This window comes from Phacochoerus africanus, chromosome 14, assembly GCF_016906955.1.
Source record: "Phacochoerus africanus isolate WHEZ1 chromosome 14, ROS_Pafr_v1, whole genome shotgun sequence".
Classification (NCBI taxonomy): Eukaryota; Metazoa; Chordata; class Mammalia; order Artiodactyla; family Suidae; genus Phacochoerus; species Phacochoerus africanus.
This window is the reverse complement of record NC_062557.1, coordinates 14,996,978-15,018,532: the sequence shown is the minus strand read 5'-3', so window position 1 is coordinate 15,018,532 and position 21,555 is coordinate 14,996,978. Positions and strand designations below refer to the sequence as shown.

Below are 21,555 nucleotides of genomic sequence, written 5' to 3'. Positions count from 1 at the left end.
ATTACAGTTATAGCAGCATCTTCCTTATCGCCCCCAAATCTAGAGCCCACTCGCCTGATGATAAAACAGCTCCTTGTTTTATCGGTCTGCAAAAGCCTCCAAGAAAAATTCGGTCAATACTTGCTGAGCACCCACTGCAGGGGGTAGGGCTGCCCATGATGCCAAATGCCATGGAGGATGCGAAGGTAAGTAAGACATGGTCCCTGTCCTCTAGGACAAACCAGCAAGAGAAGGGTGCCACCCCACACACAGGGCACCTTCCTGGCCCCCTCCTCTCTCCTCCATTACTCTCCTGAGACCCACCTGGGCTAACCCAGGTCCCTCCATTGCAGTCCAAGGCCAACACCCTCTCCTGTCATCGCACATTCACTTCCTGGTGCCAGAACTTCACGGGCAGTGGGGGCCTCTGCAAAGGCAAACCCGCCAGACCCAGCCTGATCCTTAGAGAGTTCTATCTTTTCCGGATCCCTTGCCAAAGGCTGTGACTGCAGTGTGGAAACACAACTTTGGTTAAAGGCTTCTAAGACGTGAACTTTCAGTTTTGCTATTTCGGAAACATTTCGGGGCATGATCTTACTGAAAAACGTGCACCTGCTTGGATATTATTAGACCTCGAGCAAAGACACACATTTAAACTGTGAATTCAGTGTCAGGGCCTCTTAAAACCTGCTCGCTCTCTCTCTCTCTCTCTCTCTCTGACTGTTGGATTCGGCTCCAGAACTGGAAATGGTCAAGGTCCCTAATGGAGATTCTCGGGAGAAGGCAGCATTTCCATCCCAAAGCTGTATCTTTCTCTAGCTGAAACAAAGGATAAGAGGCTGCAAGTCTCTTGGGAGAAAGGAGAGCATCATCTGAGCATTTCCTGAAGCTTCCAGGAAGGCGTGTTTTCTTCTCTTCCCAGTCCTTCTCCATATCCCATTTCACTGCACCATGGCTTGGCCACCTCCTCAGGGTGTGACTGGGGTTGCTTAACTTACATGTTCTAACAAACATACCAGAACATAAGCACTTCAGGGGCTGCTCTTCAAAGGGAAGCAGGAGGATCAGATTCAAGACACCGTTTTGCCACTGGTGCATGACCTTGGACAGGTCACCAGCCCTCTCTGGCCTCGGCTTCGTCATCTGGCTGCTCTGGGAACACAGCAGAGCAGTGACTGTTCAACTTAGAAGGGCAGGGTGGATGCCTGAGCGAGGGTGGTGTGTGCCCCAAAACACCAGCCTCGGAGCTTCTAACGTGCTCCCACTACTACTTATGGACATGCAGCCCATCCCTTAAGTGGGGGTGCAGTGGGGAAAATTTGAGGACTTACTGGACTAGACCAGCAAGATCCCTTCTAGGAGTCTGACATTATTTTTTTGGCCACACTCAAGGCACGTGGAAGTTCCCAGACCACGGATTGAACCTGCACCGCAGTAGCAACCCAAGCCGCTGCAGTGACGATGCCGGATCCTTAACCAACCCACTGCACCACAGGGGCCGGGGAGAAGTTCAATATTTATCCACACATACCCCCACTGTTCACCGTATTTCTGGAATTTTTTAGAAATCTCCTTCAAAGAATATACTTTTGAATCTTCTAAAAGGGGTAGAAAATCTCTCACTGGCATTTAGAAACAACCAAAAATGCAAGGGTCCTCTAGAAATTGTGCAATCAAGCTCAGTAATAACAGTTTTGATCAGAACTTCAGTGTGGACCATGCCAAAGTTAGAGTCAAGCAAAGACTGGAAGGAACTGGGAAATGCTTTAAGCTCTGTAGGGTAATCGGCTTAAGAATGAGTATTTGCTTTTTTAGGGCTCCTTTTTTCTTTTACTTTTTTTTTTTCTTTTGGCCACACCTGAAGCATACAGAAGTTCCCAGGCCAGGAACCGAACTAGAGCCACAGCAGTAACCAGAGCCACGGCAGTGACCATGCCTGATCCTTAACCTACTGAGCCACCAGGGAACCCCCTCCCTTTTTCACTTTAAAGTTGAATTACCAAATGAAATACTGAAAAGTTTGGCGGGAAGAAAAAGGACTGATTTGTTTAACATGAACATTGACCCTGAAGGGGTGATTTTGTTTTTGAAAGAGACAAGCATTCCTTTGGATGAATAAGTTCAGGTACATTTGTGGGAAAAACAAAACACCAGCAAATATTTCGCTTTATTGGCAAGCGGTACTTAATTTTCCTAGGAGAAACAGCTGTATGGACAAGCTATATGTTTTAAGAAGCATGGCCTCCAAAAGACACAAACAATTCATCAACTTTTGATTTACAAACAGTTTTGAGTCAAAAATTTCCAATGGCTTCACAACCGGCTATCAAAAGAATTCTGTCTGGGAGTTCCCACCGTGGCTTCGCAGAAACGAATCTGACTTGCATCCGTAACTATGCAGGTTTGATCCCTGGCATGGCTCAGTAGGTTAAGGACCCAGCGTTGCAGGCCAGTGGCTACAGCTCCAATTTGACCCCTAACCTGAGAACCTCCATGTGTAGCAGTTTGGTCCTAAATAGACAAAAACAACAACAACAAAGAATTGTGGGGGGGCTACCCTCAAAACCAAATTATCCCGAGGTATTTTAGGGTGCCCATGGAAGCCACATCTGCTAGAAAGCTGACCTGAAACCACTGCAGACCAAAAGACCCTGCAGTGGGGTCTTGGTTCACTATTGTGGCATGGGTTCAATCCCTGGCCTGGGAAACTCTACATGTCTTGGGTGTTGCCCTGCATCCCCAAAAAAAGGATAAAAAAAAACCTTATAAAGATGAAAAAAGTGAGGCTTAATGAGATTTGTTAAGAACAAGTTAACAAATCAGAATAAAACATTTTATCAATAGCCTTTAGGTACAAGTACACAAGGTGTCATAAAGAAACTGTTGTGGTTATTCACGTCTTCAAAACGTACGCAAAATAAAACCTAAACATTCCATTTTCGCTTGACTTAAAATCTAGCCTGCTGAAAAAAAATAGCTTACTTACTTTAAAATGGTTACCATGAAACTAATTTAAAGTTAGTTCTGTGCTTTTAAAAACATCCGATATTGCTTGGGGGCTGGAGGAGAGGGCTGTAAAAGAGTACACACGGCCAGCAAATTCCAGTTCTAGGAATTTATCCCAAGGAAATAATTAGCACTTAGGATGGGTTCAAGAGGTTATCAATACAGTTTACCACAAGTGTTGATAGTAGTGAAAATTGAAAACAGCTTCAATATCTAAATGGTTGAATGGTTGAATTATGGTATACCCATTCAGAGAAATATTATGCAACCAGTGAGAATAACGTTATAGAATTAAATTTATTGACACAGAAAGATTTATGAGGAGTTCCCATCGTGGTGCAGCGGAAATGAACCTGACTAGGAACCATGAGGCTGCAGGTTTGATCCCTGGCCTTGCTCAGTGGGTTAAGGATCCTGCGTTGCCGTGAGCTGTGGTGTAGGTCGCAGACGTGGCTCAGATCCCGCTGTTGCTGTGGCTCTGGTATAGGCCAGTGGCTACAGCTCCCATTAGACCCCTGGCCCGGGAACCTCCATGTGCTGCGGGTACGGCCCTAATAAGACAAAAGACAAAAAAAAAAAAGAAAAAAGAAAAAAGAAAGATTTATGACATATTCGACTTCGGGGAAGAAAAACACTATCTATGCAAATGTGTGCACATAAAAAAAAAAACATCTGGGAGAACATGTATCAAGATATTAGTAGATTAGCCACCAGGGAAATGCAAATCAAAACCATAAGGAGTTACCATTTCACACCCACCAGAATGACTACAATCAAAAAGACAGAGAAAAAAAAAAAAGACAGATAATAGGAACTGTGGGTGAGGATGCAGAGAAATTGGAACCTTCTTACATTGCGGGCGGGAATGTAAAATAGTGCAGCTGCTTTGGAAAACAATTTGCCAGTTCCTCAAAAGGGTAGACACGGAGTTACCACATGACCCAGAAATCCTACTCCACAGTACCTACCCAAGAATGAAATTATATGACCATTCAAAAATTTGTGCCCAAATGTTCATAGCAATATTATTCATAATAGCACAAAAGGGGAAACAACCCAAATGGCCACGAAACGAAAAGTGGATGAACAAAATGTGGCATATCCATTCCATGAAATAGTCAACAATAAAAAGGAACCAAACACGGATACATGCTTCCACATGCATGAACCTTGAAAACATTATGCTCAGTGAAAGAATCCAGACACAAAAGACCACGTGCCGTCTGACTCCATGTATACGTAATGTCCAGAACAGGCAGATCTGCAGACAAAGGTAGATCGATGGTTCCCAGGGGCTGGGAGGTTTGCTAGAAATGGCGAGTGACAGCTCATGCGTTTGGAGTTTCTACAGGGGACAGTGAAAACATCATAAACCCACCTGTGATGATGATTGTGCAATTCTGTGAATACGCTAAAAAGCATTGAATTGTGTATTTTAAATAGGTAAAGTGTATGACATATGAATTATATCTCAATAAAGCTGTTAAAATGTTAATAAAGGTAATGCCTGGGTAATAGAATTATAGGTTTCTTGTGGTTTTTTGGTTTTTTTCGATTTAGACTATACTTTCCAACTTCTTTTTCTTAACAACAAATATACTTTGAGAGATTTGTTTGTTTGTTTGTTTATATTTTATGGCTGCACCAGCAGCATATGGAAATTCCCAGGTCAGGGACTGGATCCAAGCTGCAGTTGTGGCAACACCAGATCCTTTAACCCACTGCACCAGCCAAGGATCAAACCCACACTTCCACAGCAACCCAAGCTACTGCCATCAGGTTCTTAATCCATGGTGCCACAGCGGGAACTCTGAGAGTTTTGTTTTTGTTTTTTTTTCCCAAATCTTCCCATGTTATCATACAGAAGACACCAAACACAAAAGATTTGACGAAAAGGAAACCCATCTTTCCAATAATAGCGGGAACGCTGGGAACAACCCATAGGACCGCGGTAGGGTGATCACTAGGCAAAGCATGGCTTATTAGCTCATCAACCCTGGTCAGTGAAGATCCCAGTGACCAACCTGGGGCTGGGCACAAAAGGCCCAGATGCTTTCTGCGTCAGTGAGGGTTTACTCGGATGCTACCAAAAGTGACAAATGCAGTGGTGCACTCAGAACATTTCCTAAACAGATCACACGAAACACTGTGAGGAAAAACTGAACAAAAGTACAGAAGACTTTTTTTTACACTGTTTTACTCGCTGTGTGTTTGTACATGAACAAAGATCATAAGAATCAGAAAGGATGCAAAGACCGTGTAAAAGTAACTTAAAATTTTAAAAAGTAATGCAAGCAAGAACCTTAGGATTTTTTTTTTTTTTTTTTAAAGTTCTACTTTTCCCAATCCGCATCTGGTCTGTTGCACTCATTTAAATATCTCTGGGCATGAGCTGCTCTGAGGCAGGCAAGTCTGAAACCAACCATGGGATATAGTAAAGATAAAGATAGGAGGGAAAAAAATCCCCAGGCCCTGGGAAACAGAGCCAACCGGCATGTTTATTATTCACAGCCTATGATTCACTGTCCCTATTTTTTCAGCCAGCATCACACTCTAATCACATTGCTAGGTTACAGGCCCCAAGTTATGCGGCATAGTAAAAACCAAATCTATTAAAATGACACATGAGGCTTTTCTCCCCTATATCATCTCTTTAGGGAGAACATTTGATCCCTGTAAAACATACACAACATTGAACCTAAAGATTACTTTGGATTCCCAAACCAGAGAGGTTTCCGATGAAAATGAAACAGCTATCCAGTGATTCTTCAACCCGAGAAAGGGAGTCAACCTTGGAGGCAGGCAAATACCTACTCCCCCCGCTTCAGGAATCCTGTCTACCATCGAACTCCCTCAAGGATTCCTCTCATAGACATTTCCTCCTGCGCTCTGAGAAGCTTTCCTACCGGGAGAGCCTCCTGAGCTGGCGAGTTAAGGAAACAACACAAACACACGTGCACAACTACAGGCTGACTGCAGACGCACAGTGCACAGTGCACAGAATGGGAGCGTAACAAAACACTTCTCCTCGCGGCTGCACAGCAAATACTTGACATTTCCTGGGAGGATAATTCACCCAGGGGATAACTAACTACCCGAATAAGTGATGAGCAAGACCGTTTCCAGCGAAGACCCCCGTCTCAGACGACAGTCTCGCTGTGTTCCTGAGCGCACGCGGTCCGCGGTTCTCAGCGATGGTGTCTATTGCCCTCTACGACCAAAACGTCCGCCGAGTAAAAGAAATGGCACATGCCGTCGCTGCAAAAGTGCTTTGCCTCACATGCCACCAACTCTCGGGCACTTGAAAGAAGTGACACCCAAACGCTGTACAGTGAGGACCACAGGGCAGCGAGGATGTGACAGCCATGATGCAACACAAGCCAAGATCCGGGTCTAGGAAGGAGGGGGAAACCTCGCTGACTGAATAAGCACACTCTGGATTAACCTAAGACAGCCTCAAGTGCTTCCTAACACCGAGGTAACTGCACTGTGGATCTGAGAGCCTAGAGTTTCAGCTCGTGGATGAGTCAATGTCTGGCTCAGACATACACTGAAGGAAAATCAAAATATTGCCTCCACTGCGCTCCAGTTACTTCATCAATCACAAAGAAACAGCATCACAAAAATGTTCTTTGCCTAGGCATAGTATAACATTTTAAAAATGATGACTTAGGGAAAAAAACACCTTTGGGGGTAGCAAGAAGAATTCACATTATCATCTATGAGGTACCAGGTCCCGTCACACGTGTTTGTGTGTTAGCTGTCCCCATTTCACAGATCAGGAAACAGAGTCTCCAAGACTCTGAGGGCACGGCTAGCAAGGGACCCGACACAACTCAGGTTTGCCTCATTTTACAGCCAGGACCTTCTGCACACCATCACTGCTGCCCAGCTTAACGGCAAACTCTGCAACAGGTTTCGCTTAAGAATATTAAAACGATAATTCCCACTATGGCTGAGGAATCGAAATGTTTACTAGTAGTCAACTTCGGAGTCAAATGTGGACCTCTTTCCCTAAAAAGTAGTTACACTAAAACATAACCTTTTGATAAGGGTCTGGACTATTTTACCATGAACTCAGAGAAGTTTGGATTTCTAAATACAATTTGGAAATATTTACATGAACTGAAACTGTAGTCCTAACTAAAGCTAAATAGTTTTGGCTCTTTAGCCAAAGTTATTCAAAAACTAAAACACGAGAATCCAGGGAAAGATTAGCAAATGAAAAGATGTGGCAAAGAAAACCATACACACAAAGTCCTGATGATACGGAAGGAATGACTCTCAGGTCACACATTTTGGTCATTCCCTTTACATTATTATTTGTGAACAGATGCCAGGCAGCAGTTAACCAGCGCAAGATAAAATGTTCAAGTTCAAAACCTGACCCTAGTTGTGAAAGTGAATTTTTTTTCTTAGATAAGAAAGAAACTGAACTTACGTGAGTTTTATTGTGAAGTGTGTACAAACTTTCCTTAAAAAAAAAAAAAACAGGCTGCATTTGAAAAAGGGGGCCTCGCATTACTTCAGCTGTTTCCAAACGCTTGTTACCTCAAGAGCAGACTATTATTTACTGAAAATGCACAGCCTCGGAAAAGTTCATGCTGTGGCACTCAGGTACACACGTGCCAATCCTCCATCTGGACATCTGGTACCTGATATACCATATTAGAAAGTACACAGTGGAGGTCATTAAACAGAACCTGCTCCAGTGCGCCATGCCCACATCCTGAACAATAGTTTCTTGTTTTGTTTTGTTTTCTTTCTTTCTTTCTTTTTTTTTTTTTTTAAACCACTCGCTCATTTAGGTTCTTCCAGCCAGAAGGGAAAAAAAAGCCAAATCTGTCCACAAAATGTCCTCCTAGCCACGGTGCCCAAATCCACAGCCTGAGTAAAGGCCTGAAATAGTTAAATAAATAGAAGAGCAACCCAGGCTCTTCTCTCCAGAAAAGAAATGAAAAGACGTTTCAGACAGTCCCATGGTGCTCTCCCGTGAGGTGGAGACCTTCCGTTTGAAGTTTCCAAGAGGTTTCACCGCTGTCCCACATGGGGGTCTTGAAAAACACTCCAACGCCCACCATTTAACCTACTTCACCAAGGCTTGCTGCCCGAAAGGAAGCCCGCTGCCTCCAATGCCAAGAAACCTGGAGCAGGTAAGCAGAATCAAGGTCTGGGCTAAAACTGCTTACCCCCTTCCAGCTGCCTTCGTTTCCCAAAGTTCTTGCATTTTGGAAAGTTCAAACGCGGATAATAAATGCCACACATTCTCTCCCCCTTGATTACAGGGCCCCTTCTGCCCTTTCTCCGCGGCCACCGCCAGGCAGGGCAGGCGCCCACCTGTGGGAAGGGTCCGGCAGGTGGGGCGGCTCCCAAGGGTCCCGGGCCTTCCGGAGACAAGAGGTGCCGCTGGGGCGACACAAAGTTGCGCCAGAGAGCACGCGGCCCAGGAGGCGCTGCGGGTGACAGCCGCGCTGGCCCGCGAGGCCCCTGGGTGGCGGACGCCTCGGCGCGGCCGGCCGTGGCCGCCACTTCGGCCGGTCCAGAGGCCGTCGCTCCGCTCCCGGCGCCGGCCTCGCCGGGGCGCACCGAGCCAGGGGACGCCGCCGCCGACGTCACCGTACTCCCAGCTCGGACCCCGGCCCTCCCTGCGCTGCCCCCCACCCCAAGCTCCCCGGTCACTCACCCCGGGACCGGGCAGCAGCAACGCCAGCAGCAGAAGCAGCCGGCCAGGCATGGCGAGGACTCGGCCCTGGCTCCAGGCCGACCGGCTCCACAGGGGCGGTGCGGGCGGGCGGGCAGAGGACCCGGCGGGGGCGCCGCGACGACAGTGCGGAGGCGGCCGGGATTCAGCGAACGCAGAGCTGACTAGGCGGTGGCGGCACCCCCATTCCCCACCGTATAAGAGCCTGGAGCCGGCGCTCCTTCCGGTCGGGGCGGGGCCCAGCCTAAGGATGGCCCTGAGATGGGGCGGGGCCCAGGCTCAGGGGCGGGGCCGAGGGGCAGGCTGGGGCGGGGCTAGCGCGGAAGGGGGGGTGGTGGGCGGGGCCATGGGCGGGACGGCCCTCTGACTGTCCATGGGTCCTTCAGCACCAGCTGTGGGAGCGGACGTTCAGACACCTCGGTCCCGCGTTTAGGGACATTGAGTGACGCAGTCAAGGAGCTTGTCTGAGGAATAGGGGAGGCCAGCAACCTCGCCACGCGGGTTCACCCCCTGCTCCAGGCGGCTCGGTCGCCGAGGGACCTGCTACGTCATACTTGATCAGGAAAGACCAGGAGTGTGGCGATGCCAAGGGTCCAGAACCCCTGTTTCGTCTTCACGCCTTGGAAGACAGTAGGAGGGATCGTTGGCGAGCTCGGGAGTGAGGATCAGACGCCAGCAGGCGATTCCCGCAAACTCAGAACTTGTGCTCTGCGAAGGGCTGTCTCTGAGTTCGCAGTCCTGGGATGCTCTAGCTGTGTCTCATTTAGCCTAAAGCCCCCTTTCTTCCCCCTCAGCAATTCCCCTCAAATTATGTCCAACAACCGTGTTCCCTTTGGAATAACCATGGCCAACTCATTCGCCAAAAATTACAAGCAAAGAAGGAAACCATTTCAGCTGTGATGTCATATGTGTTTGTGTGGCATTTGTAGATGTGAAGCTTGACATATGCCACATGGGAGTGGGTTTGCTGAGGACTCGTACAAGGTCTTTTTGAAGGTTATGGGCTATTAACCTGATCTAAAGAGACAGGCAGCTGTTTGGTCCCTGGGTCCCATGCCGCCCTCCACTGAGATGGAAGCAGGGAGAGAGGACATTGTAACAAGAGAGAATAAAATAATTTTCAGAGCACAACATTTCCATACTCTAGGCGAAAAAGGAAAAAAGAATAGCAACTTCTCTAATTTTTCCCATCTTGCTCATATGACAGATTTTTCAGGCTTTGAGGGAAAGTAGTAAGCAACACTGGAGAAAGCAAAGTAATCAGGACTATATTCAATATCTTATAATAACCTATAACGGAAAAGAATCTGAAAAAGACTGTGTATATATATCTGTCTTTTCTAGGGCCACATCCGCAGCATATGGAGGTTCCCAGGCCAGGGGTCTAATCGGAGCAGTAGCCGCCAGCCTATACCAGGGCCACAGCAACGTGGGATTTGAGCCGCATCTGTAACCTACACCACAGCTCAGATCCTTAACCCACTGAGCAAGACCAGGGATTGAACCCACAACCTCATGGTTCCTAGTTGGATTCATCAACCACTGAGCCACAACGGGAGCTCCAAGACTGTATGTATATATCTGAATCACTTTGCAATACACTTGAAGCCAACACAACATTGTAAAGCAACTGTACTGCAATTATAAAAAATTGATTAGGAGCTCCTATTGTGGCGCAGCGGAAAAGAATCCGACTAATAACCATGAGGTTGCAGGTTCGATCCCTGGCTGCACTCAGTGGATCAAGGATCCAGTTTTGCTGTGAGCTGTGGTGTAGGTCACAAACACAGCCCGTATCTGACGTTGCTACAGCTGCGGTGGCTACAGCTCCGATTAGACCCCTAGCCTGAACATGCTGCAGGTGCAGCCCTAAAAAAAAAAACCAAAGCAAAAAAATTAATAATTAATTAAATATAGGAGTTCCCACTGTCACAGTGGGTTAAGAACCTGACTACAGCAAATTCGATCCCCAGCCCTGAGCAGTGGGTTAAAGGATCTGGCGTTGCTGAGGTTCGGATTCAATCCCTGGCCCAGGAACTTCCATATGTTGCAGGTGCAGCTATAAAACTATAATAGTTAAAAGTAAATAGGAGTTTCCTAGCAGTTAGGGACATGGTGTTGCAACTGCTGTGGCTCAGATCACTGCTGTGGTGAGGGTTCGATCCCTGGCCCAGGAACTTCTGCATGCCATTTGCTTGGCCAAATAAATAAATGAGAGAACTAGTGGGGGACTGACCAGATGTATGGTCTCATCGACGAGGTTCCCCACTGGCAACCTCATAGGCCTGAATCACGGTCTAGGGACAAATCCCTCCCAATGCTGGAGAAACCAACATGGCAGGTTCAGAGTAGAATGGGGCTGAGCAATGGTGAAAGTGGTAGACACATTTTGAAAAGCGTTATCTTCGCGTCTAAATGCAAGCAGAGAGGCCCGGAGCTGCTAAGGGATGCGCAGAAACCGAAGCTTCACCACTCCTCAGCAGCGAGGCAAGGTGGCCAGGGAGGAGCCCACAGAAATCGGGAGGAGCTCTTTAATGACTATTATCTGTCAGGCTTACAAGCAACAACAGGATCTGTAAGACCACAGGGTTGAGTTAAAAGAGAAGCTTGATTGGAAAACACTGCTTTCACATCCCTTCTCGGGTGCTTTTTCTCCAATAGAGTAAGTCCGGGAGGGGAACTTTCTGTGCTGGCACTCTGGCAGCCCTTTTACAATTCAAAATGTCACTGTGACCCTGGAAGCACTCAGATGAAACACAAAGGGGAATGCTTACCTCAATCTGACTCATAAATCCATTTTAAAGATCCAATAAAGGGAAAAAAGAATCCATTCCAAGGAGCCTGGGCCAGGTAGGTCTATTTATCTTGTTCTCAACCTCCAATTTGGAGGTTGGATCAACTCTCCAGACCTTAACTGCACTGTTACAGGTTCTCAGGATTTCTTATGTACCAGTTAGATTATTCTACCCTTCATCAGTTCACGTGTCTTGGGCACGTTTCCATTTGATTGGCAACTTATGCTGATAAGCTCTGGTTTTATTTATGGTAGCACTGCCCACAATCTTCCTCCACGTCAAGTATTGCTGTAGATAGCTTTTTGTTTATGATTAAGAAAAGCTGGCATCACTGATAAATACCGACAGAAATGGAAACATCTTGTAGGATGCCTTTGAAGTGGGCCTGCCCATATAAAAGACCTGAAAATGGGCAGTAAATGACCTTTCTGGAAATTGTATTAAACAACATCCTCTAAACAAGGCAAAGATCATGGTCTTGGTGTAAAGAGAAGTCCTTTTTCCACCAAGGTTAAAGTATATATATATATATATATATATATATATATATATATATATATATATTCAGCAAAAACTGGAGCAGACAGGACATGAATATATCCAGAGGGGAGGCGGAGCCATGGGCCAAAGTGAGTTAAAACCTTATTTTCACTTCTCTTTAAATCAGTAGTAGTGCCCAAACTTGGAGAGCTTTTTAAAAATAGATTTCCAATCCTTTTCATGCCCTCTTCCCCCTGCGGATTCAGAATCTCCAGGGATGGAGCCCTGTGGGGTGGAGACTGTGTTTTCCAGTTTCCGCAGGTGAGAAGGGCAGCCAAGACCCTAGACTCCAGCTCTTTCCTAATGTCCAGTGTTAATCCCTTGTGCCGGCTAATCCCCTTTATTTATTTTAGCAAATGTCCCCCTCTAGTGGAAGAAAGTATGATCCCGCCTTCAAAATTTTGTGCCTCTCTCAATCCCGTGTGAAACTCTTCAAAATTTCATTTAAAAATGAATGAATATATCCAGAGGGGCGGCGGAGCCATGGGCCAAAGTGAGGTTGGTTTGCAGATAGTTATTTTAGTGAGAGGATAGTTCTCTTTGAAGGAGACGTGAAAAGCTGGTAAAACCAGAAAGGAAGGAAGTCGTCGTCGTTGTCGTTTGGGGCTGTGCCCCGTGGAAGTTCCCAGACCAAGGGACTGAACTGGCGCCGCAGCATCGAACCAAGCCACGGCAGCACCAGCTCCTTAACCCGCTGTGATGCAGGTGGACTCCAAAGGAACAGTGTCTTTGTCAGAATAAATCCACTTTGACATTTTTTAAGTGATCTCCATGCTGCTGCTACTGCTTCCAAACAGACCTGAATTTCACGGCACGTGGGGCGGGGGAGTGAAGGGATAAATAGAACGATGAAGCAAGAAGCTCTGGTAGCAAGCTAAATATTTATCTCCCTTGTGTCCTAATTTGTTAAGGGAATTTTTCAAAAAGCCGCTGTCACTGTGAGCAGTTTGGTTCTTGGGTAAATAGACCTTTGGTTCTTCCTGTTCTGGGATGACTGGATTTGAAAAGATTGAGACACTTTTTTATTTATTTTATTTATTTATTTTTTATTTTTTTGTCTTTTCTAGGGCCGCACCCATGGCATATGGAGGTTCCCAGGCTAGGGGTCCAATCGGAGCTATAGCCACCGGCCTACACTACAGCTCACAGCAACGCCGGATCCCTAACCCACTGAGCGAACTCCTGAAGAACTTCTCTTTACCACAGAATCCAACCCACTGAACACTTTCTTCTACTGCAAAAATAATCATTTCTTATTGCAGTTAACATTTATTGGCTGCTGGCTATTGTTTGGAATTGTGCCAACACACATTTTCTAGAACCATCTCATGTAATCCTCACAGCAGTTCTATGAGGTTGGTGTTCTTAGCCCCATGTTACAGATGACACATTGAAATTTTAAAAGCTGGGAGTTCTCATCGTGGCTCAGTGGCTAATGAATCCCACTAGGAACCATGAGGTTGTGGGTTCGATCCCTAGCCTTGCTTGGTGGGTAAAGGATCCGGCGTTGCTGTGAGCTGTGGTGTAGGTGGCAGACACGGCTCGGCTCCAGTGTTGCTGTGGCTCTGGCGTAGGCTGGCGGCTATAGCTCCGATTAGACCCCTAGCCTGGGAAATTCCATATGCCTCAGGAGCGGCCCTAGAAAAGGCAAAAAGCCAAAAAACAAAAAATAGAAAAAAGAAAAAAATGTTAAAAGCTTAACAGCCAGGTGGGTAACACACAGCTAGTAAGAGGCACAATGTGGATTAGAACCCAGCTGTCTGCATACCTTCAGAGTTTGTTGAGATGATCACGGATGCTACGTCGTGTCCCACCACAGCCAGTGCCCCCCCCCCCAACCCCCCGCACCCATGGCCTGAGGAAGTGCCCAGGGCCAGGGATCGAACCCAAGCCACAGCAGCGACAACGCCAGATCCCTAACATGCTGAGCCACCAGGGAACTCCAGCTGGTTGTTATTCTTGCCCCTCCCCCAGCATCATGACAAGGTACCATCAAGTGGACTATAAATACAGTCAGGCGGAAGCCCAGATTGGCGTGTCCCTGGAATACCATTACCAACCAGAAGTTTGTGCAAACATGTGCTGATAAAAGGCATTGCCTCACATAGCGTATAAGTCTCCTGATCTCATCTGGGGGTTGGTTGTGCAAAAGAACAACCAGGAAAAGGCAGAGCAGCCACCTGGGAGAGAAGAGTGAGCTTCACCCCTGGGGTTTCTGCCCTGGGAGGGCGTTCAGTCTAATCCTGACTATTTGTTCTCTTGCCGTGAGCAGCTATATCTTACACTCATTTGTGCCAAGTCGATAGGCCACCATGGTGAAGCGTCCTGGTGGTACCAGTTTATCGTGTATTGATATCTTCATATTCTCAAGGGGCCAGCTCGGTGCCACCGTGGCACGGCTGTCCTCCCAGAATGCCTCCAACTTCCTCACTGGCCAGTCCCTCCTAATCCCCTGGGGTCTGGCTTACTTCCACAGAACTCTCTGGAAACTTCTCTCAAGCAGCTCATAAACATTCTTCCGCCTATAAAAAATCCCAGGGGGTTTGCTTCATCTTTTCACCCTGGGCCTCTCTGCAGTCCAGGTACATTGACAGTTTGGGGTTTTTTTTCCTTGAACTCTTCCTCCCGTGGATATGACCATTTTCTGGCTTTCCTCCTGTCTCTCTGCTCTTTTTCCTCCTTCCAGACTACGTTTCTTAAGGCTCAAGATATAAACCTTACCTATTCTTTCTCTCCCTTTTCTCCCTCAAAGAGCTCATTCACAGATGTAACCAAATTTGAGGGCAAAAAGAAAGGTTAGCTAAACTTTAGTCAGCTTCATTTCGCAGATGACGTCATCTTTGACCTCTGCACGGCTGGTTACCGTTCACCCATTCATGTATCTATCCATTCTTTTAGCAAATATTATCGAGGGCTCCTGAGTACAAGGGTTTGGTACCACGAGGGGATTTCGCAGAGTTCGCCAGTTGGTAAAGGTGGCAGGACGGGCCCAGAGAGAACCAATGTCCAAGGCAACTGTGAAAATCGCAGGAAGGCAGGAATAAACTCAGAAAGAGGACCGTGGTGTTTGAGAAAGAGAGGCGTCTGGCGCAAGGAAGAGGGTGGGTTGGATAGAGCAGGGAGGGCTTCCTGGAAGAAGTGGTATCTGGGCTGAGCCTTTTCTCAGACTTGATGGGGGAAGGAAATTCTAGAGGGAAAGGAGGACCTAAACAAAAGAACTGATGAAAGCAAAGCACCACGGAAGCCCCAGCTGACGCATCAGTGAGCTGGTGCTCGCCTTCCACCCCGAGGAGCAGTGGGCAGATGCTCACTCCCCACTGGCTAGATGCAGAGATGAGGCTGGGCGGGCAGGCGGGATATGGGACGATGGAGTTGGGGCATCAAAGTCAGGCTGGGCTTTCTCTAGCAGCAAAGTGAGTTGAGACTGAAGTTATGCTTCGGGGGAGAGTTAGGGCAAGAGAGAGGCATTTGAAAAGAGACTGTAGCAGAGAGTTACCAAGAGTTTTTTGGGTCTTAGTCTAGAGCAAGAAAAGGAAGGGGGACCAGGGCTGATACTAGAGACCTTCCTTGCCAGAGCGGATGGGAAAACGTGACTGGTGCAGTTACACAGACAAGACGACTCTGAAGAAGGACTTCAACAGCAGTTTATCAAATGTTTAAGGGAAGTTTTACCGAACTGAACTTGGGTCGGCTTGCCAGCCGTGCCGCAGAGCCAATTGACTGAGAGGGGGTTGTGATGAAGGAACGTAGGGTGTTTATTTGCAGGGCGCCAAGCATGGGGTACGGGTGGCTCAAGCTCAAAAAACCTGAACGCCCCGAGGGCATTCAGGGAAAGGTTTTTCAAAGCAGCCTTTAGGGGGAGGGCTGCAGGGTGCACGACGTTCTTCTGATTGCTTGGTGATGAGGTAACAGGGTGATGTTTCAGGAATCGTCCTCCTCCGTCGGGTGCGGGGTCTGCCTGCTAGGGTTCACCATCCCCCTGGGTGGGGGAGTCTCAGTTCCTGCAGAACAACTCGGAGATCCGCGTCCGATGATGTACTATCACGTATATCCCTTGAGGAGGAGCAAGGACGCTGACCCCTGAATGAAAGTCATTTCTCTTCCCGTTTAACTGCACTTCCCTTGTTTCTGCATTCCTTCACGGCCCTAATTCCCAGCTCCTGCTTAGTTTCAGCCGTTCTCACTGCCAGGACCACAGAGCGGGTGGTCCACTAGGAAGGAGGGCCAGCCTTGCAAGAGGGGCCGATGTGCTAAGATGTGGTGACCCTCCCCTGACGGTGCACCTACCCAGGTGAGGCCAGGCGCTCTACTCTGTGGCGGGAGCTAGTTTCCCAAGGCGATCCCAAACAATACTCGCCCTCTGTATATGCGCAGGCGGCTCTTCCCCTCCAAAGGGAGGGCTGTTTCCCTCCCCTTTGAACCTGGACTGACCCCTGACTGGTTTTGACCAGAAGCGGCATTCTAGGATTTCCCAGCCCAGGGTTAGGAGGCTTGGCAACTTCCATTTCCTTCCTTGTAGACGACTTGCTCTGGGAGGCTTCCTCTTGGAAGCCAGCTGCCATGCTGGGAGAAGCCCGAGCCAAACTCAGGGCACGTGGGGAGAAGCGAGTTGTTCCAATGAATCGCTCTGGGCCGCCTGCCACCTGGGTGAGCCGTTTCGGATGTTCCGGCCCAAACAAGCCCCCCAGAGACCTCAGTCAGCCCCCTGCGGAACAGAAGACCCGCTTAGCTGGGACTGTAAGCAGATCAGGCAGGGGGTCTCCAGGGAAAGAGAACCAGGCATGGCTTTCTTGACATAAGAGCACTGTTATGGGCCTAAGCCATTCTGTGATCTAAGCTTGGCTGCAATGCTTGTCCTTGAACAGGTCTCAGGAATTAAGGCTCTTAACTGAGGGAAGTGAGGGAAAGCAGGAGCAAAGGAAAACAGTAGCAAGAAACAACCGTTCAGGAGTTCCTGTCGTGGCTCAGTGGTTAACGAATCCGACTAGGAACCCTGAGGTTGCAGGTTCGCTCCCTGGCCTTGCTCAGTGGGTTAACAATCCGGCGTTGCTGTGAGCTGTGGTGTAGGTCGCAGACTCGACTCGGATCCCGTGTTGCTGTGGCTCTGGTGTAGTTTGGCAGCTACAGCTCCGATTCGACCCCTCGCCTGGGGACCTCCATGTGCCGCAGGAGTGGCCCAAGAAATGGCAAAAAGACAAAAAAAAAAAGAAAGAAAGAAACAACCGTTCAGCAATAAGACAGAATCCCAGAAGAAACAAGCTCATGGACACAGAAAACAGACTTGTGGTTGCCAAGGGGGAGAGGAAGGGAGTGGGATGGACTAGGAGTTTGGGATTAGCGGATGCAGACTGTTGCATTTGCAGTGGATAAGCAATGAGGTCTGAGCACTGGGAATTATGCCCCATCACTTGTGATGGAACATGATGGAGGATAATGTGTGAAAAAGAAATGTATATGTATGTTTAACTGGGCCACTTTGCAGAAATGACAGAACATTGTAAATCAACAATAATAACACTAAAAAGACAGAGTCCCATAGTTCCTGCTCAAGGGATTTACATAACAATCAGGTACAGACTTTGAGTTGTTCTAGAGGAACTAAGGCCCCATGCAAGTGGTGAATGGCTGAGGCCTCAGACTGGTCTCAACCTAAGGAATGATGCTGACCTTTTCTGACCCTTGTGACTTCAACCAACTCAAGCTTGGTCTCTCTTGGAGCTCCCTAGTGGCCTAGGGGTTAAGGATTCAGCTGGCCTGGGAACTTTTTCAAGCCACAGGTGCAGCCAAAAAAAAAAAAAAAGAATTAGAAAACAAAATAAAGATTGGGACCATGAAAAGAGATTTGTTTCCTTTCTACTTGCAAAGCTGCCTCCATCCTATAACGTCAAGACAAAAGAAAAATGTTGACAAGAGAACTCCAGATACAGCCAAAGAGCCCTGGAAAGGCTCGAGTTCTCATTCTAGTTGGCTTGGGATCAGCCTGCCCAGCTCTCTCTCCCTAACTGACCAAACCTTCCTTTATTTACCCCATTTTTGAGGTGGGGTTCCATCATTTACAACCAATAAACCCTGATTAAAATGCTGGCTCAGCATTTCTAAGAGGACTAAATTGACAATATAAGTGACTATACCTGGCCGATGGCCAACACTAAAAATATGCCTTTACACCCACCATATTGGCAAATATTAAAAATCTGACAATATCAAGAATTGGTGAGGGTGTAGGCCAATGTGGGAGGGCAGATTCTTTTTTATTTTTACTTTTTCACTGCCACACCTGGGACATAGGGATGTTCCCAGGCTAGGGGCAGAATCAGAGCTGCAACTGCCTGCCTACACCACAGTCACCCACAGCCACAGCAGCGCTGGATTTGAGCCGCACTGGCGGCCACCACCACAGCATGTGAAGATGCCGCAGCCTTAACCCAGTGAGCGAGGCCAGGGATCAAACCCACATCCTCGCTATGTTGGGTTCTTAACCTGCTGCGCCACGCTGAGAACTCGGGAGTGCAGCCAGAGCACCCACTTTGGCAAATAATTTGCTGTCATCTAGAAAGTTGGAAGTGTGCCTCCCCAGCAACTGTACTTCTGTGGACACACCCCAGAGGAAGTTTTGCACACACACAAGAATATTCAGAGAAGCTTTGTTTGTAATGTTAAAAAGTGGAAAATATTTTAAACATCTAAAGAGATGTAAAAACTGCAGTATAACTGTGTCCTGGGAGGCTACGCAGTAGTGAACCCGTTTGCATTACTGCAATTACTGGTCGCGTTATACACAATGACGTAAATGTCACCAACCTTAAGCAATAAAAAGTGCAAGTCACAGAAGAATATAAGCAGTATATTCTGATTTTCTTTTCCTTTTTTGGGGGGGCGGCTGTATTTTTATATTGGGGGGTGGTAGTAGAAAAGAAAGCAGGCCCTACACTGGGCCCTCTTTAGTGGCAGCTTCTCGTTCCACAGGGTTAAGGAAGACTTTGAGGACATAAAAATTGTTTGGAAAAATCCCATGTATAACTGATTCACCTTGTTGTACACCTGAAACTAATACAACATTGTAGCTCAGTAACATTTAAAAAAATATTATAAATATTATTTATTATGATGATGCTGATTAAAAAAAAAGGAAAAGAAAAAGGTGTGGTTGCTTTGTATATCGTGATGGGTGGAAGGGATGGAGGGTGGAGGTGAAGGCCCCTCACACTCTCCCTCTTACCTCAGATTACATCCTGGAGGCTGGAGAAGGCGCTACTCTCATTCCAGCTTCTTGGGACCCCTGACGGCCACGTCGTGATGGGAAACAACAAGGAGAAAGGGCGAGCGCCCCAGCACACTGGTGAAGATGGCAAGCAGCTCCTCCGAGGTCATGCTGATCAGCTGAGCTGGGCTCGGACACGGCCTGCACACTAGCTGGAGGTAGGAGACCGCTACGGTTTATTCTATTTCTATAAGCTCAAAGTCAGGTCAAACTAAACACGATACAAAATCCATGAAGCAAAAGCAAAAACCAGACAAACTCAGAATTCAGGACAGTGGTTTTCTCTGCGAGCGAGGGAAGAAGTAATCAGAGGGGGCAGAGATTGAGCCGCAGCGTTGGCGAGGATGTCATGTCTCCCTTTTGGAGGGTGGGGATCACACCCACTGTAGGCAGAAGGTCCTGGGCCGGGGATTGAACCTGTGTCATGGCTATAAGCAAGTCTGAGAAGATAAGGGGAAGGTCAGCTTTTATGAGGTGTTTCGTGAGCCCACGATTCTTTAAATCAGAACCACTCACCTGGTGTCTGGACTTACTGAGGCTCTTTGTGTCTCAGCGCAGAAGAAATTCAGGGAGGGACAAAGTGATAGGCAAGCAATAGATTTGTTAAGATAGGATGCTTGTGAGAGATGCAAGTAGGCAGGTGAGGAGGCTTTGCCCCGAGGATGAGGGGGGCTAGATTTTTATAATCCAAGGAGAGTGAGGAGTGGGAAAAGACCCCTTCTTCCTCATTCTTCGAGTAGAGGTCAGGCTTACGTCCCTAGCTCCTTCTATGCCTTCGGTAAGAGGGGACTTGACCCTATGAGGCCAACCAGGATAGTAAGGGTGCTTATTCCAATCAGCAGAAGGGCGGCAACAGATGCTAAATACATTGAGTCACCTCAGCTTCCCGTACAGTGAAGGTCTCCTACTTTGGCATCTTTCTCTTCAATTCCTGTCCTTGCTCCCAAGGATCATTATCCCGCTGAACTTGAATGCAGGCCTCATCTTATCTTTCACTTAATGCCCTGAGCTATCTCCTGCTTTTATTGATGGTTTTATAGTTAAGCAAGTCTGCTTCATTCCAAGATGTTCTGATGGCTTTCTTGGATTTACCGCGGTCTCCCAAAGTTCCCTCAATTTCCCTCTCTATCTCTGGTGCCCTACTGGGACTTCTACAACTACTTGTGTAACTCTTCTACTTTTTCCGTATCAGTTTGGCCCACACGGCTTTTTTTCGTAGGGGGAAAACATTACATATCTCTTGGCTCCCCTCTTACTTACTTCCTCAGAACAGTTTCTCAGAGCTAGTCTGATGGGCTGTCTCCTGGGCTAGAGCCCTCAGTAAGAATGAATAAACTCAACCCACCGCTCTTACTTTGAGCATTTTTTGGTTCTTATTTTATTTTTTGTCTTTTTTAGGGTCACACCTGCAGCATATGGAAATTCCCAGGCTAGGGGTCACATTCGAGGTGTAGCTGCCGGCCTCCACCACAGCCACAGCAACGCCACTGAGCAAGGCCAGGGATCCAACCCGCATCCTCACGGATACTAGTCCGGTTCCTCACCGCTGAGCTATGACGGGAACTCCTATTTTGGGGGTTTTTTTAAGTCAAATGTCATACAGAGGTTACAAAACACTTGCCAAAAGAATTAGTTTTGGGTCAAAGAGGAAAGAGGAATGTTTAAATTTAAATAAAGACATAGAAAATACTGAAATAACAGTCCTATTCAACTACCAACTCAGGCTGAAATGCTTTTTTTTTTAATATTACTCAATGAATTTATTACATTTATAGTTGTACAATGACCATCACAACCCAATTTTATAGCATTTCCATCCCAAACCCCCAACCTCTCTCCTTTGGAAACCTGAAATGCTTGCTTTATGACATAAAACAATAAACTTTCCTTGTTAAATTAGGAGGCAAAGAGAAAAATCCCTAAGGAAAACATATAAAGGAAGTAGAGAGAACCAGATAATTGCGGGTCTGTTTTCCAGCCCCTTCCCAATAAATCAAACCCAGAGGTCAGGGACATATTCTTCTTGTCCAGTTGGGAATAATATTACGCCTGGCTCACAGTATGTGCTCTATACTCACAAGTACTTACAGTTTGCGCAAAGTTAGGCCTCCTCTCCTTAGAGTTCAAAAGTAGCCTGTTACAGCTATGTTAGCATTCATTAAAGTGTTGTAATCTCATAAATCTTCCACACCACATCAGTCCTACCAGTCCTTTAAATGTTTACTACTCAGAATGTGCCAGGTGATTGACGTTAATTCTTCTAATCCTTATAC

General features: G+C 47.1%; 1 protein-coding gene across 1 annotated transcript in view; it reads right to left on the bottom strand.

Moving 5' to 3' along the window:
• The window catches only part of ERN1 (endoplasmic reticulum to nucleus signaling 1), an 81,168-nt gene extending 72,259 nt beyond the window's left edge, over positions 1 to 8,909 (bottom strand). The window contains exon 1 of the mRNA XM_047757844.1: positions 8,669 to 8,909. Within this exon, the coding sequence (XP_047613800.1) occupies positions 8,669 to 8,719 (51 nt within the window). The 5' untranslated portion in view covers positions 8,720 to 8,909. The remainder of the gene's footprint in view (positions 1 to 8,668) is intronic.
• Between the last annotated feature and the right edge of the window lie 12,646 nt (positions 8,910 to 21,555).